General features: G+C 39.9%; 5 protein-coding genes across 5 annotated transcripts; all 5 read right to left on the reverse strand.

Annotated features, from left to right (window-relative positions):
- Positions 1-618: 618 nt before the first annotated feature.
- LOC145890040 (G-protein coupled receptor GRL101-like) lies at positions 619-2,676 on the reverse strand. The gene is made up of 4 exons (XM_082981081.1): positions 2,545-2,676; positions 2,390-2,492; positions 2,123-2,318; positions 619-2,063 (listed from the first exon to the last, which is right to left on the reverse strand). Exons 1-4 carry the CDS (start codon positions 2,649-2,651, stop codon positions 619-621), a joined length of 1,851 nt encoding a protein of 616 aa, XP_082837207.1. The 5' UTR covers positions 2,652-2,676.
- Positions 2,677-4,289: 1,613 nt separating this feature from the next.
- LOC145890042 (uncharacterized) lies at positions 4,290-8,174 on the reverse strand. Its single transcript, XM_082981082.1, has 5 exons — positions 8,030-8,174; positions 7,634-7,762; positions 6,306-7,575; positions 6,143-6,245; positions 4,290-5,870 (listed from the first exon to the last, which is right to left on the reverse strand). The coding sequence occupies exons 2-5, from the start codon at positions 7,692-7,694 to the stop codon at positions 4,290-4,292; spliced, it is 3,015 nt and encodes a 1,004-aa protein (XP_082837208.1). The 5' UTR covers positions 7,695-7,762; positions 8,030-8,174.
- A 1,098-nt stretch (positions 8,175-9,272) lies between these two features.
- LOC145889716 (uncharacterized) lies at positions 9,273-13,856 on the reverse strand. Its single transcript, XM_082980720.1, has 7 exons — positions 13,715-13,856; positions 13,496-13,642; positions 13,028-13,156; positions 11,713-12,973; positions 11,558-11,660; positions 11,292-11,487; positions 9,273-11,231 (listed from the first exon to the last, which is right to left on the reverse strand). Exons 1-7 carry the CDS (start codon positions 13,776-13,778, stop codon positions 9,787-9,789), a joined length of 3,345 nt encoding a protein of 1,114 aa, XP_082836846.1. The 5' UTR covers positions 13,779-13,856; the 3' UTR covers positions 9,273-9,786.
- A 3,898-nt stretch (positions 13,857-17,754) lies between these two features.
- LOC145890043 (uncharacterized) lies at positions 17,755-20,912 on the reverse strand. Its single transcript, XM_082981083.1, has 4 exons — positions 19,687-20,912; positions 19,529-19,631; positions 19,269-19,464; positions 17,755-19,193 (listed from the first exon to the last, which is right to left on the reverse strand). Exons 1-4 carry the CDS (start codon positions 20,910-20,912, stop codon positions 17,755-17,757), a joined length of 2,964 nt encoding a protein of 987 aa, XP_082837209.1.
- Positions 20,913-23,281: 2,369 nt separating this feature from the next.
- On the reverse strand, positions 23,282-24,403 carry LOC145890044 (G-protein coupled receptor GRL101-like). Its single transcript, XM_082981084.1, has one exon. It carries the CDS (start codon positions 24,386-24,388, stop codon positions 23,282-23,284), a length of 1,107 nt encoding a protein of 368 aa, XP_082837210.1. The 5' UTR covers positions 24,389-24,403.
- Between the last annotated feature and the right edge of the window lie 89 nt (positions 24,404-24,492).

Below are 24,492 nucleotides of genomic sequence, written 5' to 3' on the forward strand. Positions count from 1 at the left end.
ATGTTACGTACCTTAAATATGATGGATACAAGGGGATCACTTTTTATTGTAATTACACGTTTTCTCAAATATGTTCTAAGCCAACGTCGTTTCATTCATTTCGCTTCAGTGTTATCAACAATAAAATTTACACAACGAATAGTTTTGGGTAAGTATGGAGGTTAAGGATGTGTTGAAAGTTCAAAAACCTTGCAGCCATACACCTATCGCTTAAAAAACTCTAAGGCACATGTTTCGTATGGTTGCAAAACGTGATGGTCTGCTTAGGGCAAACATGTCATTCAAGTCAAGTTCCAGGCAAAAAAAACGTACTCATGCCAAAGATGAAATAAAAATTGGATACGTAAAAACAAAGAATGAACACCAAGTGGCGCAACTGGTTGCAGACAAGGTGAATTTATAGACAAATTGGCAACATCGATCAAGCGCCCGACCAATATACCAAGAAGAAAACCTGATCTGTATTCGTGACCAGGATATCCTGGGTTCAAGTCCCGATGTGGTCAAAAAAGAGAATATTATGTTGATTTTTCATACAGTCTTGTTTCAACGAACGTTGGCATGGTTATTGACATTGAGATTTTCAAAAACTCTGTGGCTATGTATTATGAATTACACTTATAATCTAGAACTTTGGGTAGTGGAGCCAATCCCGCTGACGTCATCGGGTTTGCCTTGACCGCGGAGAAAAAGTTTCTTACGAGCTTCCTCGAAATGCTTGGCCAGTATTGAAAACGGGTCGGTGTAAATGATGGGATTAAGCGAACTGTTGATTGGGAGGAAAACAATAGCCGATAAGGCATAAGCAATAGGCGAAAGAACAACCTTTCCCATACTCAAAAAAGTCATCAAACACAATGGAAACCAGCAAGCAAGATTGGTTGCTATGAGAAGGGCAATTTTTCGGTGGAGCTTGTTTGTTTTCTTCTTTGCTGCTGAGCTCGAAACCCGATTCGCAGTAGAGCGATAATAAATCATTGTGTAAGCGAAAAGGATGTAGATCAGAGCCACAAAGTTAAAGGTCATCACCACATAGGTCATTGGGTTGTGATCGTGGTCATCTGGACTGGTCAGATAAAGTCTAGGAATGCACACACCGCTTTCGCTGTAGTAACCAAAATAGCCCTTTACTACTGGGCTTAAATTTGGGAAGCTCTCGCGTAATTGGGTTGTAATCCCATACCAGTCGGAAGAATGTTGGATCTGGGTTTTGTTGCGTGAGGCGCTCAAGGCAAAAATCCGGCTGTAAAATTGTTGGTACGCACCGAGATCTACTGTGTCGGAGGGGAAATAGGGGCTGGACGCTATCCAAGCTTTTGTCACCATGGAATTAACCAAAGCTGGAAAGAGTGGAATGAGTGCGATTAGACATGAAACTGACCATATAACAACAAGCCAAACGTAGAGAACCCGTAGGCGCATCTGTTGACTCTTGATTGGATGAATTACACTGTACAACCGATAGGAAGCGAGGGCAACTAAGGTAAAAACAGAGGACTGGCTCGATAGAACAGTGATAACACCCACGGCTGTACAGGCGCTGCTTGTGCGCCACGATTTATCGAACAAACAATATTGTCCCTTGTATATCTGTGACTTTATGGCAATTGAGAAAAGAGTTGCCCCCATTAGTAGGTCGGCCACAGAGAGGTTCAAAATCAACATATTATTTGCCATTGCGATTTTAGATCTCTTGTTTGGTGGATTATGAAAGTGCGTATAAATAGTTTTCAAAGTGGTAAAAGCCACCAAAACATTTCCGAATATAGCAAAAAGTGCCATTATCCAGACAAGAACCTGAAGAAACGGTGACTTGATAAGATCTTCCCTAGACGATATTCCACCTTCACTGAACACGTTCTTTGGACATTCATCTGAATAATCTGAACAGTCTTGCTTCCCATCGAGCACTTGGCTTCGTTTGACGAAGAGCGGATTTCCATTTTCACAATAGAAATGAGTTTTATCTGTGCAGTTGATTTCATCTGACTGATCAACGCAATCCGTTGGAAATTTTGCATCACATCGTTTCTCAAGTGGAATGCTTACAACTTTCTTTAACCCTGCAGTAAAGAATCAAGTCATGCGTGTTTTTATTGCTAAGTGTGTTTTAAATAATTACCTGATGGCCACTCAGTTGTTCCAGCATCACACAGAAATCTGTCATTCGAGCAATTGCGTTCATCTTCTCCGTTTTCACACTCAAGAATTCCATTGCAAATCGATTTTCCAAACGCTATATTCAAAGGCCCACTACAACGTTTCAATTTCAGTGTAAAGCTGGTTGTAACACCTAAAAATCCGACTGGGAAATATTGCTGCACATTAACACGTAAAATTAGTAATTTTTATTGTATTACTAGGGGTTGAACTTAGTGGTGTAACTTACGTCTACGGTCTTCAATTCGTCGCATATGGAAATGCGATCGGAACAGTTTGCTCTTGTGCTACATTCGTCTTCAAAGTTGCCGCATTCCGTGGCTCCATCACATCTGCAAGTATCTTAGGTTTGCATGCAGGAAACAAAATTTAACTGTACAATACCTTTTGGCTCTTGCAGGCAAGAATAAGTCAATGAAACGTTCGGGATAACTTCCAGCAATTAAATCTCTTGCTATATTGGGTAAAGGATCACAGTCGAAGTCCAGCATTTTTGTGCTCTCCGTTTTGGTGTAGTTTACAGTACAATGGGCCTCGTCGATTTGAAATGTCGGGCAATCAACCTTTCCGTCACAAACCATATTCGGTTTAACGCACTCTCCGTTATAACAATTCAGATCTCCGGCTGGGCAGCTTTGATTGTTGTTAACGTAAGACACCCTTCGGCAAAACTCGTTTACACGGTCGTCTTTTCTACTTGCTGAACACAAACACTCCAAAAATGCGGATATGTCAAACACTGCAGCACTGGCAGAGACAAGTAGCAGTAACTAGTGAACCATGCAGAACATTAAAATTTTAACTTACGTGTTTTTTTCTGATTTCATTTCAATAGTAGGGTTTTTTGTCGTGTTTTATGGACATGTATGTCACTAACTTTTGAATGGCATCGAAACGTGGCACACTGTTTAGGGACTTTTATGTAGTATAAGATAGGAGTATAGTCACAAACACTCTGCGAAACCGCCATGATAATAATTGTTAACTCACTAGTGGATTGATCGCTTCCGTCCGCACATTGTGGGAATAAATCTAACACCGCTTCTCTGTACAAACATTGGGCGCCAGTTTGGCACTGAAAAAATCCGTCTTCGGCTCTGCAGCCTCTCGAAAGTTGTTTAAACGGTTTAGTATCAACTGCAACAAAGACCCATCATAAAGTTTACTGCCTATAGTTACTTTGTGATAATCAACAACAACCAGGCACCTTTTTTCTCCCATATGATCAATAGCAGTATAAGAAACTTAAATTCTCCAAACAGTTGTGACATGCCTCTTTAGTGTACTGTTCTTCTGTAAAATTACTGTATTATTTTGTTTGTCTTGTATGTCGCACGTTTGATTCCTCTTGTTGTCGCGTATTAACTATGGGCACAACACTTGCAATGCAAATACATGCAAGACGCAACTCGTGGGAGAGTGTTACGAATCCTGTGGTCATTGAGTCCGGAAATGTGGGCGATCATGTCATAAGAACCTGTCGAACTTAAACAGACGCAACTGACCTCATGACAGCGGGAAAACCCATACACACCTAATCCCATGTAATTTCCGTTACGTATAGACTTGTATCAGAAAGTTTTGAAATTAATTCATCTATTTTGGAGGTCGATATAGTTAAACAGCATTTGGCTCCTGGGCGTGTTTATCTGATATTTTTTGTAACTGATTGTGTTTCACTTTCGGGGCACCCACGTGCATCGATTTGTGGCGATGAAAACACAATAACCTTATCCACGATAGTTCCATACCGTTAGGTTTTGCAACCATACATACGTAACTGCCAATAAAAGTCATCGACCCGAACAGCAATAAAACGTCTGTCTCTCTTGTAAAGCTTTTCTGTGTTGCTCTTGGGCACCACATTTTTCTATATTTGAATTCAAATTGTTCTTCCAGACTCCTCTAGCGTTACTTCCTTTTCCTCATTCCTATATACACTTCATCATTTTCCGCCTAAACATCGGCCAAGCAATCACGATTTTAAGAATTCAAAGCATGATATATCGGTGTACACATTCAATAAAACTTAAACGTACCACATTTCAGTTTAAAGACACGTTTGAAATAAATTAAACTCAATTCAGCAACACGTTCATTGATTCGGGCCCGAGGTTGTTTTGTTACCATTAGCTGTTAGTTTTACAGGCAATTCTGCTCGAAAATGGTTTACGTAGTAAAGAAAGTGGGTTGGAGTAAATAATGGGGTTAAGCGAACTGTTAATAGGCAGGAATATAATGGCCGACAAAGCATAAGCAATAGGCGGGAGAATCACTTTGCCCATACTGAGAAAGGTCATCAGACACAATGGTAACCAGCAAGTAACATCGGTGAGAATTAGAAACGTAATTTTTCGTGACAGGAATTGAGACTTTCTCTGTGAAACAGAATTTGATGTGATGTTGGCCGTATATCTCCAATATATCACAAGGTAAGCAGCAATTATGAAAATGATCGTTGTAAAGTTAAATGTCATCACCACATAGGTCATTGGGTTGTGATCGTGGTCATCGGGGCTGGTCAAATAAAGTCTGGGAATGCACACACCGCTTTCGCTGTAGTAACCGAAGTAACCTTTTACTGAAGGAGAAATTTCGGCAAAATGACTCTGCAAGTAATTTTCGATTCCGAGCCAAGTATTGTGATAAGACTCTGTTGTGATATTGCTAATGGGGCTCAGGGCAGAAATACGCATAGCAAACCTTTGATAAGGCTCGAGAGCAATTGTATCGGATTGGAAAAAAGGATTGGACGAAATCCAAGCTCTGGTTATCATTGAATTTGCCAAGGGAGCCGAAAGTGGGAGAAGTGCAATAAAAAAAGCCACCAGCCATATGATCACAAGCCAAAAAAACAAAACACGAAAGCGTAACTGCTTGCTGGCGATTGGGTACAACACACTGTACAAACGGTACGATGTTAATGCGACCAAGGTAAACACAGAGCATTGACTTGACAACACAATGATAACTCCCAAAGCTGTGCAAGTGTGGCTTGTACGCCATTGTTTGTCAAAAAGACAGTATTGGCCGCTATACATTTGTGATCGAACTGCAATACACAATAAAGCAACACCCATTAGAAAATCTGCTATGGAAAGGTTAAATATCAATACGTCATTTGCCAGAGCAACCTTGTTTTTCCTTCCAAGAGGGTTACGAGGTCGATTGTGAAACTTTTTGCCGACTAAAAACGCCACGAAGACGTTTCCGATTATTGCGAGAAAAGCCATGATCCAAACCATTACTCGAAGTGCAGGATAACTTATTAGTTCTTCTCGAGAGGAAATACCTCCGTTACTAAAGACGTCTTTTGGACATTCGTCAGAAAAGTCAGAGCAGTCTCGTTTCCCGTCCAGCACTTGCTTACGTTTAACGAAAAGTGGGTCCCCATTTTCGTAATAGAAATGTGTGGCATCTGTGCAGTTGATTTCATCTGACTGATCAACGCAATCAGTTGGAAAATTTGCGTCACATCGTTTCTCTGATGGGATGCTTACTACTTTTTTAGAACCTGTTGGCCAGTCTGTTTTACCAGCATCACATAAGAACCTGTCACTCCAACAGTTTCGTTCATCTATTCCATCTTCGCACTCAAGAACGCCGTTGCAAATAGAGTTTCCAAATGCGAAGTTTAAGCGTCCGGCACAGCGTATCATTTCCATGGTTATAGTGGTAGCCAAGCCAAAGAAGCCAGCTCCAAGGGTCATCTGTCAATATGTGTTTTGTAATTTAACTGTTATGTGGTAACTTGACCATACTTCACTTGAAATGAATAGTGCATATAGGGCATTGAAATTATTTGTACGTGTAATGTTTGTCTCGGTAATCGCTATTCTTGTTCAATACGTTTTTGTTGTACTGAAAACAAAGCTATGACCGTTCTAACAACACATCACGTGTTAAGTGTTTTGTGCATCACCGGGCTTATACTTTTGCACGCCGATAAAGATTCGAAGATTTTACACCACCATATACTTACATTGACGGTAGAAAAATCATCACATATTGATAAACGGTTCGAACAATTTGCCCTTTCGCTACACTCGTCCTCGAAGTTCATACATTCCGTCTTTCCGTCACATCTAAAGCATAAACAGAATTTGCTTAGGTTTATCTAGATATTACACAATCACGCAAAATACCTGACACCACTCGGTGGCAAATAAATGTTAAGGAACGATTCAAGTTCACTCCCCGATATGGCCGCCTTTAGTTCTGGATGTATTGGGTCGCATTCGAAGTCTAGTTGTTTATAACTAGCAGCGCTTGAGTAGTTCGTAGTACAAAACTTTTCATCCAATTCCGACATTTCACAATCAACATTTCCATCACAAACCATGTGTGACGTAACACATTTCTCATCATCATGACACTTTACGCTCCCAGGTGGACATTCACTTGTGTCGGTATAACTGACTTTATTGCATAACTCCGCAATATGCGCGCCTGTCTGATCTTCAGAACAAAGGCACTCATCTGAAAGATCCACGCAGTCGATAATTCCGTCACAAATCTGCCGAGTGGCAAGGACAATTTTCCCGTCAAGGCATCGTGTACAAGTCGATGTGCTATTTTTTCTCAAGCACAAATCTGAATCGTCATCGCAATTAGAAAAATCATCATGTAACATCCACTGGGGTATGGCACAGTATCTTTGCGTTGTGGTATGATCGCGTCGACACTTAAATCCATGCATTACTTTTATGTCATCAGTTCCATTTGCACAATCAGAATATATATCACATGAGTGACCCCAGTAGATGCACTTGCCTGGTTCACTCGGACAACGGAACATTCTCGGTTCATCACAACTTTCTATTTCATCACTGCAATCACCACAATGATCCATTCCATCACATAACAAGTAAGTGGGAATACATCTTCTATCGTTGTCACAACGAAACTCGCCCTCCACACAACTCTCATTCTTAGACATGGGAATTTCGTCACTTCCGTCTTTGCAATTAACCATTGAGTTTCCCCGCCATGAACGTGGAATGCATCGTCCATTATCTGTGCATTTAAATTCCTTGTGGTTAAAGCATGAAGGAAGTGACTCTTTCTCGTCGGAGCCGTCCTTGCAATCAAGATAACCATCAAATACTCTGTACCTTGGAACACACTTTCCGTTTGATTTGCACCGAAACTCAGTTTGTTCATGACAAGTATCAAGAGATGACAATTCATCCCTTCCATTTTCGCAATCTTCGTAACCGTCCATCACCCATTCACGTGGTATGCATCGCGACTTCACGTTGGTCTGTAAAAGGCAACGAAATTCCCATTTAAAGCACTCTTGATTACCTTCCAATTCGTCGCTGTTGTCAGCCAACAACGAACTATCACAATCAACTCTTCCGTCGGCCACCATCCACCTCGGAAGGCAGATTCTACTTCGGTTACATTGGAATTCTGAAAAAAATCTCCGTTCTGTAATTCGCAATATATCCTTATATGTATTACAACTCACCTTGAGGGCGACATGGATAGTTTGCTGTCTCAGATGTCTGACAACTCTCAGCTTTGTTCATGGTGCGACGTGAAACACAGCGGTATGTTGCGCGACATCGAACTTCGTCGTCATTACACCGAAGTGGTTCTGGAATCACAGGAATAAATTTTGTTTAATCCTGAATGGAGCCTTGCACGAAGAAAGATTTCTAAAATTGTATCTGTTATAAATGCTCGGTCTAGTGGTAGCGCTCAATAGCATTAGAATTATAAATCACAGTATCTTGTTTTGTGACTAATTCATCTATTTTGGAGGTCGATATATCCAACGGTAAGCTGATAGTGGTTTGTAAGGAATGCAAAACTGAAAGCAAAACCAAGCTGCAAAATATATATATTGTTTTCAGCATTTTACCATTGTTTTGGTCGCTTCCGTCTGCACACTGGTTATAGCCACCTTTTACATATTCTCGAGGTATGCAATTATTGCTCGAATTGCACTTAAAATATCCGTCTTCCGCTCTGCAAAGTCGAGATAACTCCTCGAACGGTTTAGCATCACCTGAAAGGGGCAACAATTAACATTGATAAGTTGGTTGCTTAAACAGCACTTACCGTTTTCCCCACTTCGCCACAACGCAAAGATGGTTAAAGCAATGTAAAAATGCGATAGCATGCTTGACGAGTAATGAACGGTTTCCTTTGTCTATACTATGCAATGCTTGAACATTATGCTGATTTATTGTGTATTATTGAGGATAGAAAATTAAAAGGAGACAGGAAAATAAAATCCACCGAAGAATACAATATAGTAAGAACACAACAAAATTGTTCAATCTTGCCTTTGGTGTCTTACAACAAAACAACTTTGTTTTGGATAACACCTTTCTTACTGTATATGCTAAATACGACCGGCCAATCTTCTGATTTTTTACCATTTAACCTGAAGGGCTTTCTAAATGGCTTCCTTTCGAATATCATTAAACAGTAAAAGCACGGTTTTTCCCAATGTGCTTCCTGATGCCGTTTTTACATCGGCTGTAAAATTTATTGCTCGACTACAGAACAGGGAACCATTTTTTCATTGAAATTTGGTTTATCCTCGCACACACAAGAACAAGCTTCGGCACATTTCCATTTTATTGTAGCGACTCTTCAAACACAATTAGGTGTGCCGCACCTCTTTTATTATACGCAACGTGCGCGAATGACTACAAATGTGTTTAGCTAAGGATTTAACAAGCACAGTCCCCATATGCTGCTAATCTTACTTCTCCATTACTGAGTGTATAGAACACCTATTATTCCTGTTTATTCACTTGTTCTGTTTGTAGTAGGCTGCGATTCTATCGATGGGTATTGGAAGTTTCAAAAGTTCGATACAGGAACTCTTCACCGTTCACGTTTTACCCCGCGATTGTTATATCTAGCCGACCATTGCTGTATACATACTTTTAAAGACGTTTTTTTTTAAATATCTGTTTGGTACAACGAAGATTTACCTTTTGTCACGTACCTTAAATATGATGGATACAAGGGGATCACTTTTTTATTGTAATTACACGTTTTCTCAAATATGTTCTAAGCCAACGTCGTTTCATTCATTTCGCTTCAGTGTTATGAACAATAACATTTACACAACGAATAGTTTTGGGTAAGTATAGAGGTTAAGGATGTGTTGAAAGCTCAAAAACCTTGCAGCCATACACCTATCGCTTAAAAAACTCTAAGGCACATGTTTCGTATGGTTGCAAAACGTGATGGTCTGCTTAGGGCAAACATGTCATTCAAGTCAGGTTCCAGGTAAAAGAAAACGCACTCATGCCAAAGATGAAATAAAAATTGGATACGTAAAAACAAAGAATGAACACCAAGTGGCGCAACTGGTTGCAGACAAGGTGAATTTATAGAGAGATTGGCATAATCGATCAAGCGCCCAACCCAAATACCAAGAAAAAAACCCGATCTGTATTCGTGGCCAGGATATTCCGGGTTCAAGTCTCGATGTGATCAAAAAAGAAAAAATTATGTTGACTTTTTATACAGTCTTGTTTCTACAAACGTTTGCATGGTTATTGACATTGTGATTATCGGGTAATAAATCCTTTTCATAGGGGGAATCTTCATAAACTGTATTTTGAAAACTCTGTGGCTATGTATTATGAATTACACTTATAATCGAGTACTTTGGGTGGTGGAGCCAATTCCGCTGACGTCATCGGGTTTGCCTTGAACGCGGACACCAAGTTTCTTACGAGCTTCCTCGAAATGCTTGGCCAGCATAGAAAACGGGTTGGTGTAAATGATGGGATTAAGCGAACTGTTGATTGGGAGGAAAACAATAGCCGATAAAGCATAAGCAATAGGCGAAAGAACAACCTTTCCCATACTCAAAAAAGTCATTAAACACAATGGAAACCAGCAAGCAAGATTGGTTGCTATGAGAAGGGCAATTTTTCGGTGTAGCTCGGTTGTTTTCTTCTTTGCTGCGGAGCTCGAAACCCGATTCGCAGTAGAACGGTGATAAATCATTGTGTAAGCGATGAGGATATAGATTAGAGCCACAAAGTTAAAGGTCATCACCACATAGGTCATTGGGTTGTGATCGTGGTCATCTGGACTGGTCAGGTAAAGTCTAGGAATGCACACACCGCTTTCGCTGTAGTAACCAAAATAGCCCTTTACTACCGGGCTTAAATTTGGAAAGCTCTGTCGCAATTGGGTTGTAATCCCATACCAGTCGGAAGAAGGTTGGATCTGGGTTTTGTTGCGTAACGAGCTCAAGGCAAAAATTCGGCTGTAAAATTGTTGGTACGCACCAAGATCTACTGTGTCGGAGGGGAAATAGGGGCTGGACGCTATCCAAGCTTTTGTCACCATGGAGTTAACCAAAGCTGGAAAGAGTGGAATGAGTGCGATTAGACATGAAACCGACCATATGACAACAAGCCAAACGCAGAGAACCCGTAGGCGCATCTGCTGACTCTTGATTGGATGCATAACACTGTACAACCGATAGGAAGCGAGGGCAACTAAGGTAAAAACAGAGGACTGGCTCGATAGAACAGTGATAACACCCACGGCTGTACAGGCGCTGCTTGTGCGCCACGATTTATCGAACAAACAATATTGTCCCTTGTATAACTGTGACTTTATGGCAATTGAGAGAAGAGCTGCTCCCATTAGTAAGTCGGCCACAGAGAGGTTCAAAATCAACATATTATTTGCCATTGCGATTTTAGATCTCTTGTTTGGTGGATTATGAAAGTGCGAATGAATAGTTTTCAAAGTGGTAAATGCCACCAAAACATTTCCGAATATAGCAAAAAGTGCCATTATCCAGACAAGAACCTGAAGAAACGGTGACTTGATAAGATCTTCCCTAGATGATATTCCACCTTCACTGAACACGTTCTTTGGACATTCATCTGAATAATCTGAGCAGTCTTGCTTCCCATCGAGCACTTGACTTCGTTTGACAAAAAGCGGATCCCCGTTTTCGCAATAGAAATGTGTGGCATCTGTGCAGTTGATTTCATCTGACTGATCAACGCAATCAGTCGGAAGTTTTGCGTCACATCGTTTCTCAAGTGGAATGCTTACAACTTTCTTTAACCCTGCAGTAAAGAATCAAGCCATGCGTGTTTTTATTGCTAAGTGTTGTTTCAAATAATTACCTGTCGGCCACTCAGTTGTTCCAGCATCACACAGAAATCTGTCATTCGAGCAATTGCGTTCATCTTCTCCATTTTCACACTCAAGAATTCCATTGCAAATCGATTTTCCAAACGCTACATTCAAAGGCCCACTACAACGTTTCAATCTCAGTGTAAAGCTGGTTGTAACGCCTAAAAATCCGACTGGGAAATATTGCTGCACATTAACACGAAAAATTAGTAAGTTTTATTGTATTACTAGGCGTGAACTTAGTGGTTATACTTACGTCTACGGTGTTCAATCCGTCGCATATGGAAATGCGATCGGAACAGTTTGCTCTTGTGCTACATTCGTCTTCAAAGTTTGCGCATTCCGTGGCTCCATCACATCTGCAAGCATCATTAGTTTATATGAAAGAAGCAAAGTTTAACTGCACAATACCTCTTGGCTCTTGCAGGCAAGAATAAGCCGATGAAACTTTCGAGATCACTTCCGGCAATTGAATCTTTTACTCTATTGGGTAAAAGATCACAGTCGAAGTCCAGCATTTTTGTGCTCTCTGTTTTGGTGTGGTTTGCAGTACAATGGGCCTCGTCGATTTGAAATGTCGGGCAATCAACCTTTCCGTCACACACTACATTTGGTTTAACGCACTCTCCGTTATAACAATTCAGATCTCCGACTGGACAGCTTTGATTGTTATCAACGTAAGACACCCTTCGGCAAAACTCGTTTACACGGTCATCTTTTCTACTAGCTGAACACAAACACTCGTCTGAAAAGTCTTGGCAGTCGATAATTCCATCGCAAATTTGCCGGGTTGCAATTACCGTTTTCCCGTCGAGGCAAAGTGTACAAGTCGATGTACTGTTTTCTCTCAAACACAAATCCGAATCATCATCACAGTTCGAGAAATCATCATGTAGCATCCACTGGGGTATGGCGCAGTATCTTTGAGTGCTGGCGTGATCACGTCGACATTTGAAACCATGCATTACCTTAATATCATCAGTTTCATTGGGGCAATCCGAAAATGCGTCACATGAATAACCCCAGTAGATGCATTTGCTTGGTTCATTCGGACAACGGAACATTCTCGGTTCATCACAACTTTCTATCTCATCACTGCAATCGCCACAATGATCCATCCCATCACATAACAAGTAAGTGGGAATACATCTTCTATCGTTGTGACAACGGAACTCTCCCTCCACACAACTCTCATTCTTATGCATTGGAATTTCGTCACTTCCATCTTTGCAATTAACCAAAGAGTTTCCTCGCCATGAGCGTGGAATGCATCGCCCGTTATCTTTGCACATGAACTCGGTGTTTTTGATACAAGGCAGGGTGTATCGTTCGTCCGTTTCATTCTTGCAATCGGGAAAACCGTCCATTACGCGATATCTTGGAATACATCTTCCAGTTATACTGCACCTAAATTCCGTTTCGTTGTGGCAAACCAATGTGGAAATTTCGTCGCTTCTGTCAGTACAATCGTCGTATCCGTTCCTTACCCATTCCCGTGGTATACATTGTTGCATTTTGTTGGCCGACAAGCACGGAAATTCTGATGGTAAGCAATATTTGAACACTTCTACTTCGTCGCTATTATCTGGCAACACAGAGCTATTGCAATCCACTTTCCCGTCAGCCACCAACCACCTGGGAATGCAGATCCTACTCCGTGAGCATTGAAACTCTGACAAAAAGAGGATTACGTTTTTGATACAACATAATACAGTTCTCAACAAACCATTTCGACGGCACGGAAAATTAAGAGTTTCGGAAATTTGGCAGCTGGCACGTGTATTGAGGAATCTGCGATGTATACATCGCCCCGTGGCACGATGACAACTCACTTCGTCATCTGTGCAATTGAGAGCTGCCAAAAATGCGAACATGTCAATCACTGCAGCACTGGCAGAGTCAAGAAAAAATTAAGAGTGATAAATGTTTAATATTAAATTTGTGAGCATGTGTTTTCTCCTCTGTCGTTCCCGTTTATTCCTGTTTTATGTACAGGTATGTCACTAATTGTCGTATGTGTCTTGTAGATCGCATATTTGATAACGCTTTTTGTCTTGGTTCACTATTAGCGACTTTTCTGCAGTATAAGATAGGTTTGGTCACAAACATTCACTCTTAGTTTGTTTGTTGGTTGTTATCAGGCATTCAACTGAACATCTCCGCGAAACTTCCACTATATTAACTTTCAACCAACCAGTGGATTGATCGCTTCCGTCCGTACATTGTGTATATGAATCTAACACCTCTTCTCTGTACAAACATTGGGCGCCGGTTTGGCACTGAAAAAATCCGTCTTCCGCTCTGCAGCCTTTCGAAAGTTGTTTAAACGGTTTAGTATCAACTGCAACAAAGACCCATCGTAAAGTTTACTGCCCATAAAGTTGCTTTGTGATAATAAAGAACAACCAGGCACCTTTTTTCTCCCATATGATCAACAGCAGTATAAGAAACTTAAATTCTCCAAACAGTTGCGACATGCCTCTTCAGTGTACTGTTCTTCTGCAAAATTACTGCATTATTTTGTTTGTCTTGTATGTCGCACGTTTGATTCCTCCTGTTGTCGCGTATTGACTATGGGCACAACACTTGCAATGCAAATACATGCAAGACGTATCTCGTGGGAGAGTGTTACGAATACTGTTGTCATTGAGTTCAGAAATGTGGGCGACCATGTCATAAGAACCTGTCGAACTTAAACAGACGCAACTGACCTCATGACAGCGGGAAAACCCACACACACCTAATGGCATGTGATTTCCATCACGTATAGACTTGTATCAGAGGGGGCATGTTATTATGGATTTGTTTATGGTGGTAACAATTGGCTTCCGTACTGCATTCGTCCGTATAGTTTTAGAAATCCAGTGATATTAACTGCAACCCGAAATTTTGCAGCCTAATTTTCTGCACATTCTACGTTGCAGCCGAAAAAGGGATGCATGACTTGCATCATGCAATGAAAGGATTTAGTATCGCTGATACTTGGAACGAATCACTTTAAAACAGACCTCCTATATGCATTTTGATGGATTGGTTGTCAACAATAATGCTAAAATATATCGCAGTATAAACCCATGGGCAGGATCAATCCCCACAAACACTGATTGCATGCCAATCCCCACAAACACTGATTGCATGCCAATCCCCACAAACACTGATTACATGCCAATCCCCACAAACACTGCTAACACTGATAAAAATACGAAATCATAATCTCCTATTTTCGCAATTGGTCTACAGACCTTTCAGTTTACTGATATATACTCAGTGTTTAATCTTTTCTTGAAATAGGCAGTGATATCGCATCAATGCCGTAAACACCATCGAAATACCGTCTCAATATAAGCCTGACAAACTCTGTACTGATTCCTGCCCCTTTTTGGTAATTGGGGTATTTCTGTTGCAAACAAGTCTGTGAACTGATGGTCGAAGCATGGTGCAATGTGACGTCTTAAAGATGGCACAATGTCACGTCTTGGATTCTGTTTTCAAGAAGCTGGATGCCAAACGAGAAACCAGGAAGTATTGTTTTCGTTGTCATGCTGTACTTGTACCCACGCCAGATTTAAGACATATTTATAATGCCACGCCCTCACAAACTTTCGGTTGAATTTGTTTTTACTCCATATAAAATTTGGAACAATCTCTGTGTAAATGACAGGGAACAGTGGGTATATTTCCCCATGCTTTAGGAACTTGTTTAACTTAAGTGGCCCAAAGAGGTGCTTTTTTGATAAATTATCAATTCCGTTGTGATTGGCCTAGAGACATAAGGTTTTCAGCAACAGACAACTTGAAGCGTGAAGTTTATTGAAAAAATAAAAAAAAAATACATTTGCATTGAAATTTTTTGACTAATTAGTCATTCATTTGATGATGATTATCATTATGAACAAACCAGCACAGCAGGTGATCTGATTGCATGTCCAATTAAATGGCCAACTACCCGTTGGGAGTAGCGCGAAACGTTCTACAGACGAATTGTGCGCGAGGGTCTCAGCTTTCGATCGGCGGTTTCCGTTTCTCTCTATGACGTCACAATGGCGAGATGTGCGCATGCAAATTTTGACTGGTGGTATTGCTGTATTTTTTGCGTACAAAACAACAAAATAGCAGGAAGAAATGTACATAACATGAAATAAACATTATGAGGGTGCAGTATAAAAAAAAAATAAAGAAAAAAATTATAATAAATAAAGAAGAAAAATTTTTTTTTTTTCGCCGAAGCAAAAAAAACACCAATTTACAAAAAAAATAGAACACCTTCATTACTTATAGTTACAGGTTTTTATTCTGGTTCCATAACACTGGTTTTGCTTTCCGGACAATAGACAATTGAGTAATTCTTTTCTCAGCATAACAATCGCCAATGGTTTTCGGAAGGGTATATCCAAAACATATCCACAAAAAGTTCAATGATGATGATTTGGTCATGTCACAGTCACCTCTGTAACATCCCTGATGCATAATTTGCTATCAAAGCATCATATATTGAACCATATTCATGCAATTTGTTCAAGAATCAAAGGGTTGTGAGTGTCGTTGAAGGCATGACTCAGTAAATACGGTCGCTTCAATTTCATACAGCTGATTTTTTCCTTGTCTTTTTTCTAGAGTGTCTCTGTCATGTTGTGGGTAAAGCTTTTCACTGGTAGTTGGCTTGTATATTCAATTATTCATATTCTTTTCTTTGCATAACAATCGCCAATTGTTTTCGGAAGGGTATATCCAAAACAGAACCACAAAAAGTTCAATGATGATGATTTGGTCATGTTACAATCACCTATGTAACATCCCTGATGTATAATTTGCTATCAAAGCATCATATATGGAACCATATTCATGCAATTTGTTCAAGTATCCAACAGTTGTGGGTGTGGCTGTGGGCGTCACCCAGTAATTAGGGTAGCTTCAATTTCATACAACTGATTTTTTTCCTTGTTTTTTTTCTACATTGTCTCTGTTATGTTGTGGAAAAGGTTTATATGCACTGGTAGAAGGCTTGTCTATTCAATTATCAATATACTTTGATGTTATGCTTTCTTTTTCATCAACTTGCTGACATACACTACCAGTTGAACACAAAAAGAAACAAACAAAAAAATTTTTTTTAGAAGTGCTGTCAAATTCATCTGCTATCAGTTAGCAAACGCCTGAGCTGTGTTATAAAGTTTACAAGCCCTTTTACAAGCAATAACTAACAGTATAAGTAGGTTATACCAAAATAACTCCCTAAAATTTCAGTTTACTAGACAGTACCGTCGCTCAAAAATATCAAATGCAGCGACCCAGTTTTTTCGCTTCATTGCGTCTTGGTGTTCACACTGATTCAGTCAACAGTCGAATTATTTTAAAATTCGCACAATTTCGGGAGTTATGGAAATTTTAAATAGGGTACCTATGGCTTGGAAGCTATTTTAGTAGGGGTGGTTACATTTTTGGATATAACTACTCCAAAACATGGAGTTATTGAACTGGAAAAGCGATGACTGTGTAGAGTATGAATTTGTATATGATTTTTGTGTTTTAATTTTTAGTCTAGCGTTTGTAGATAAAAAGTTATAGCTTCCTAAACTTAAACAATGAAAAATCTTCAATTGTTGAATATAGGGCGTGGCGCTTAAAGGGTTAAACTGTTTTTCCCTCGTTTGAATTATATCACGTGAATCACAAGCGGTGTTAGAGACCCATTTTTTCGTGTATGTACGGTTTTTGATGATTGTTTTAACAGAAAACGATATTGCTCAAAGTGCTGAAGCAAGGATAACGCGAGGGACATATTGACTTCAAACAACTTCATGCATCGTATCTAACTTCCTGTTCTCTAAACCGTATAATTTTAGTCCGATGAAAGTAAATATTATACATTGGTAGTTTATTGCGTATTGAATGAATAATTTTGAAAGTTAAAAAACTAATAGACTGCATCGAAATGTTCTGTATTGTTGACATAAATACGATTCAACTTAAACCACGAAAAAAACGAGAAAACGTGAAAAAAACGAAAAAATACCCGATTATTCAGAAACACGTGCACAAATGATGCCCAATACAAAGTGGTCTCGAAAAATTGAAAAAATGACTTTGTAAATACTCATGAAGGTCAAACAGATGTAGGATTAGCCAAAAAAGTCCTATACAAGGCGACTTGTGGCAACTGCGTACGACGGAATTCACGACACTAGTTTCTATCTTGTTGGACGCCAAAGCATTGTGACGCAAATAATATTGTGCCTGCTAATGCCAAGTTCTTTTTTTTCTAAACTTAGAAATGTTTTTAAATAATCGTTTCATTAAAAAAAATACGTGCAAACAGGTACAATAATACAAAGCAAAAAAATGTTCTACAGTAAAATCCTAGACAATAATTTCAAAAAACACAATTTCCACGAACTAATCAATCACAACGACGTACATCAATTACTTGCAAGCGTCATACAACACAACCCTGTTTTACATTGGAGTGGTACGTTGGCTGGAAGACGCTGTATGCGTATCCACAGTTTCAGACCTTAAACAGGCGCGTGCTCTGTCTAAACCTCTTCTAAACGGTTTTACTAACAGAGAGAAAGGGTTGGTGTAAATAATCGGGTTAAGAGAACTGTTAATAGGGAGGAATACAATAGCAGATAAAGCATAAGCAATTGGAGGAAGAATGATTTTGCCCATACTTAGGAAGGTCATGAAACACAATGGAAACCAGCATGCTAGATCGGTTGCTATCAAAATTGCAATCTTCTTATGAAGCTTATTGGATTTCTTTGCAGCTGAACTTGCCACCCTGTTTACGGTAGAACGTCGGAATATCAAAAAATAAGCAATAATAATGTACATGAGCGCACAAAAGTTGGAAGTCATTACAGCGGAAGTCATTGGGTTGTGCTCTTGGTCGTTATCGCTAGTTACATAAAGCCTTGGAATACAAACACCACTGGCGCTGTAGTATCCAAAGTAACCTTTTACTTGAGGAGAAATATTAGGGAAATGATTGTTTAAGTAATCTTCAATATCGTACCAATGCGTAGGAGGTTCTACAGTAGATATGTTAGCAGTGCTCAATGCTAAAATCCTTTGTGAAAATTGTTGATATTGGACAAGAGCAACAGTATCGGATGAAAAGAATGGATTGGACGATATCCAGGCCAGGGTTACCATTGAACTTGATAAATGCACTGAGAGGGGAAGAAGTGCTATAAACAATGCAACGATCCACACAGTAGCAAGCCAGAAGAAGACAACGCGTAAACGCATTTGACGGCTGTTAATTGGAAATAAGACACCATACAACCTATAGGAAGTGAGAACGACCAATGTAAATACGGAACATTGGCTCGACAACACAATAGTTACTCCCAAAGCTGTACAAGATGTGCTTGTACGCCATTGTTTGTCAACGAGGCAATATTGTCCTTTGTATAGTTGCGATCGAATGGCAATAGAAAACAGAGCTACGCCCATGAGGAAATCAGCAACAGACAGATTTAGAATCAAAAGGTCATTTGCAATAGACACCTTAGGTCTTCGCATCAATGGGTTACGGGGTCGTGTATAAAGCTTTCTTAAAATAATGAAGGCTACTGCGACATTACCAAATGTGGCAAAGAAAGCCATTATCCAGACAAGAACCTGAAGAAACGATGACTTAATAAGATCTTCCCTAGACGATATTCCACCTTCACTAAACACGTTCTTTGGACATTCATCTGAATAATCTGAACAGTCTTGCTTTCCATCGAGGACTTGACTCCTCTTGACGAAGAGCGGATCCCCGTTTTCACAATAGAAATGTGTGGCATCTGTGCAGTTGATTTCATCTGACTGATCAACGCAATCAGTTGGAAGTTTTGCGTCACATCGTTTTTCCAATGGTATGCTCACAACTTTTTTTGTACCTGGAAGTTCGTGATAAAAAGTAAATAGGTACTTCTGATGTTAAGTATGCAGAAAATGGAACGTCCTTGTCATACCTGTTGGCCACTTTGTTGTTCCAGCATCGCAAATAAACCTTGTATCTGTGCAATTTCGTTCATCTATTCCATCTTCACATTCCTGAACTCCATTGCAGATTGACTTTCCTGACACAAAGTTCACCTCACCAGCGCAGCGTTTCGATTTCACTGTGATGAAGTTGGGAATGCCGTATAATCCAGGGGGTATCACTTCCTGAATGTTGTTAAAGATTCATTACAATTGAGCTATGCCCATGAAGTTTGCAGTTTGAACTCACATCAACGGTTGGCAAGTCGTCACAAATTGACAGACGATGGGAACAATTGGCCCTTTCGCTACATTCGTCCTCGAAGATGCTACATTCTGTTACGTTGTCACACCTGAAATAGAAAAAAAGGTGAAAATTTAAACTAAATAACAATAAAAATAACAAACCTAGTAGCCTCAGCTGGAACAAACGCCTTCAAAAAGGCTTCTAGGTCGCTTCTTGAAAGTGCTGCTACCAAATCAGGATGAAAAAGGTCACACTTAAAGTCGAATTTTTTGCTGCTTTTGGTTATCACTGTTTTCAGGGTGCAAAGGTCCTCATCGACTTTAGTATCCCCGCAGTCTATTTTCCCGTCACATACCTCGTTTGCTGATATACATTTGTCGTCGCATTTTAAATCTCCAACTGAACAATTGGGATCGCTGTTAACGTAAACCACTTTCTGGCAAAACTCGGAAACATTTTTGCTCGCGCGTCCTTGGGAACAAAGACACTCGTCTGAAAAGTCTTGACAATCAATAACTCCGTCGCAAAGTTGCCGGGATGCAATCACAGTTTTCCCGTCGAGGCAACGTGCGCAAGTCGATGTACTGTTTTCTCTCAAACACAAATCCGAATCGTCATCGCAGTTTGCAATATCGTCGTAAAGCATCCACTGGGGTATGGAGCAGTATCTGTCAGATGTTCCAAGATCACGTCGACATTTGAAACCAGGTAGTGTTTTTTTGTCATCAGTTCCATTGGCGCAATCCGAGAATGCGTCGCATGAATGACCCCAAAAGATACACTTGCCTGGTTCATTCGGACAACGAAACATTCTCGGTTCATCACAACTTTCTATCTCATCACTGCAATCGCCACAATGATCCATTCCATCGCATAACAAGTAAGTGGGAATACATCTTCTATCGTTGTGACAACGAAACTCTCCCTCCACACAGCTCTCATTCTTAGACATGGGAATTTCGTCACTTCCGTCTTTGCAATTTACCAAAGCGTTTCCTCGCCACGAACGTGGAATACATCGCCCGTTGTCATAACACCTAAACTCTTTATCACTGATGCAAAATATGAGTGGTTCGTACTCGTCGGATCGATCAGAACAATCAGCATAACTATCCTTGACTCTGTACCTTGGAATACACCTTCCATTGGCATGGCACCTGAATTCTGATTCGTTGTAACAACTTTTTAGTGGTGAAACTTCGTCCCTCCCGTTTTGGCAATCTTCGTAACCATCCATTACCCATTCGCGTGGAATGCATCTTGTTTTCTCATTCGGCGATGCAGTGCAGCGGTATTCGTTTTCAAGACAGTTATGAAAACCTTCTCTTTCGTCGCTGTTGTCGGACAAGGGAACGCTATTGCAGTTGACTTCACCATCAGCCACCATCCACCTCGGAATGCAGGTCTTGCTTTTGGAACACTCGAACTCTAATTACATAACTGTCGTTCTAAAAATGCCAACATGCCAAATACACAGGTTTTGTTCACGTTGCCAACACCTAACATGTAGCCTACACACTAAAGCCATATTAAACATACCATTTGGGCGGCAGGGATAATTTAAACTTTCTGATAGTTGGCAGCTATCTTGGGTGTTGATGAATTTTCTGAGAACGCATCTTTGGGTTCCTTGACAACTGATTTCATCGTCTGAACACGCTAGTAGCTCTGAAAAAATTTACTCTCACATATTAACCGGTGTTACAATAGGAAAGTCAGGCATCCTAGAATGGATATTACACTAGAAAGAATCACCTGATGAAGCAATTTCTCAAAAGTAATGCTTGTTGTTTGCAAAAACTTTACTTTAAATATGGGTGACCAATAAACAGTATTTAACTGTTGCATCTATGTCCAATTTGCACGTTTTCTAAAGAACCAATTCTCTCTTCGGTTGAATGAAATTTTGTTAAAACAATCATTTCATTCGAACAGGTGAACCGTCAAATTGCAACTGCACGAATCGTTGAAATATTAATTTACCAAAACACCAAAGTAATTCCTCAGAAAAATCAATTCTGATATCGGTAAATACAATTTTTTAATGGGGCAGAGATCTAGTCTGATATCTGAAGAGTTCAAGAAACACAGATCTACTAACACGAATTTCAAATCTTAGTAATCGTTTGATTGGGACTTGAAATTAGTGTTATTGGATGTTATTGGGTGTTTCTTAATCTTTTTAATTTTTGATTTCCCAAAACGAGTATGTATCTCACAACAGATAACCTTACCAATATTCTCGTCACTTCCATCTTGACACTGTGCAGCTCCATCATTCACAGATTCTCGGTATATGCAGCGATAATGCCTGGAGCCGCAAAGAAATAATCCATCCTCCGGTCTACAACCCTTTGCCAGCACCGAAAACGGTTTTGCGTCAACTGCAAATAATAATTGTTCTCTCATATAAGTTGCATACAAAAAAACATCAGTAAAAAACCTTCACCTTTCTGACTGCTTCCAACAATAAGCGCAAAAAGCGTAAAAATGAGACGAACGTGTCTATCCATGCCGAAAGTGTTGTTTGAATTAAATAAATGATGGCATGGGCACCGAAAAAACCGTGAAGGTTTTCTAGTCAAGCGCCCTGTTATAATGGTATTTTCATTAACCTATATCAATAGAGTTTCGTTAAAGGAAACTGACGACGTGAAAACGCCGCGTCCGTACATTGTGATATACCTGAAAGTCCAACATGAGCATCAAGGCTTTGGTTACTTTATCATCACTACTTTCCCTTCACACAACTAGCAACCGAATATGGGAAAGTCGCGAGGGGCCTTCAATTGGATGAAGCTTTTCATATCTGCAGTACAATTAATTTTCTATAGTCACGTGGCTGTATTGTTTTCATGAATGCTTTCAACAGTTTCTATCCCATGTAGCGTTATCAGTTGGAGAAGTGAAGGCCACCACGTTTGGATAATACGTCATCAAATCGAGTATATACGCCCAACATCACAAATAACATGTTACATTGTTGCATTTTGTTTGCCGACAAGCACTGAAATTCTGATTTTAAGCAATATTAGAACACTTCTGCTTCGTCGCTATTGTCTGGCAACACATAGCTGTTGCAATCAACTTTCCCGTCAGCCACCAACCACCTGGGAATGCAGATCCTATACTCCGTGAGCATTGAAACTCTGACAAACAGAGGATTAGGTGTTTGATAAGCAACATAACACAGTTCTTAACAATTTTCGCAATTAGGATTGCAGACCTTACTGTTCAACCTTACCTTGAAATAGGCAATGATATCGCATCAATACCGTAAACAGCATCGAAAATGACACTCGTACCGCGTTAATGAATGTACTGATTCCTGCACCTTTTTGGTAATTGGTGTATTTTTGTTGCAAACATGTCTGTGAACTGAGGGTCGAAGCAGGTGGATGGTGCAATGTCACGTTTTGGATTGCATTGTGACGCAAATAATATTGTGCGTGCAAATGTCAAATTGTTTTTTAGACTGATGGCAACTGTTTTTTTTTTGGTAAACTCCAAAAAACATTTTGAATGATGGTTTTATTGAAAAAAGCATACGTGCGAAAGTACAACTATAACACAAAAGCAATAACAATATTACAGTAAAAAGCTTGACAAATCGTTTCAAGAAAACACAATTTGCAGGAACTCGAACTAATCAATCATAACGACGTACATCAATTACTTGCAAGCGTCATACAACACATCCCTGTTTCACATTTGAGTGGTATGTTGGCTGGAAGACGCTGTATGTGTATCCGCAGTTTAAGACCATAAACAGGCGCGTGCTCTGTCTAAACCTCTTCTAAACGGTTTCACTAACAGAGAGAAGGGATTGGTGTAAATGATCGGGTTAAGAGAACTGTTAATAGGGAGGAATACAATAGCCGATAAAGCATAAGCAATTGGAGGAAGAATGACTTTGCCCATACTTAGGAAGGTCATGAAACACAATGGAAACCAGCATGCTAGATCGGTTGCTATCAAAATTGCAATCTTCTTATGAAGCTTATTGGATTTCTTTGCAGCAGAACTTGCCACCCTGTTTACCGTAGAACGTCGGTATTTCAAAAAATAAGCAATAATAATGTACATGAGCGCACAAAAGTTGAAAGTCATTACAGCGGAAGTCATCGGGTTGTGCTCTTGGTCGTTATCGCTAGTTACATAAAGCCTTGGAATACAAACACCACTGGCGCTGTAGTATCCAAAGTAACCTTTTACTTGAGGAGAAATATTAGGGAAATGATTGTCTAAGTAATCTTCAATATCGTACCAATGCGTAGGAGGTTCTACAATGGATATGTTAGCAGTGCTCAAGGCTGAAATCCTTCGGGCAAATTGTTGATATGGGGCATGAGCGACAGTATCGGATGAAAAGAATGGATTAGACGATATCCAGGCCATGGTTACCATTGAACTTGATAAATGCACTGAGAGGGGAAGAAGTGCTATAAACAATGCAACCATCCACACAGTAGCAAGCCAGAAGAAGACAACGCGTAAACGCATTTGACGGTTGTTAATTGGAAATAAGACACCATATAACCTATAGGAAGTGAGAACGACCAACGTAAATACGGAACATTGGCTCGACAACACAATAGTTACTCCCAAAGCTGTACAAGATGTGCTTGTACGCCATTCTTTGTCAACTAGGCAATATTGTGCTTTGTACAGTTGCGATCGAATGGCAATAGAAAACAGAGCTACGCCCATAAGGAAATCAGCAACAGACAGATTTAGAATCATAACGTCATTTGCAATAGACACCTTAGATCTTCGCATCAATGGGTTACGGGGTCGTGTATAAAGTTTTCTTAAAATAATGAAGACTACAGAGACATTACCAAATGTGGCAAAGAAAGCCATTATCCAGGAAAAAGAACCTGAAGAAACGATGACTTGATAAGATCTTCCCTGGACGATATTGCACCTTCACTGAACACATTCTTTGGACATTCATCTGAATAATC

Source organism: Ascidia mentula, chromosome 2 (genome assembly GCF_947561715.1).
Source record: "Ascidia mentula chromosome 2, kaAscMent1.1, whole genome shotgun sequence".
In the NCBI taxonomy this organism is placed as follows: domain Eukaryota; kingdom Metazoa; phylum Chordata; class Ascidiacea; order Phlebobranchia; family Ascidiidae; genus Ascidia; species Ascidia mentula.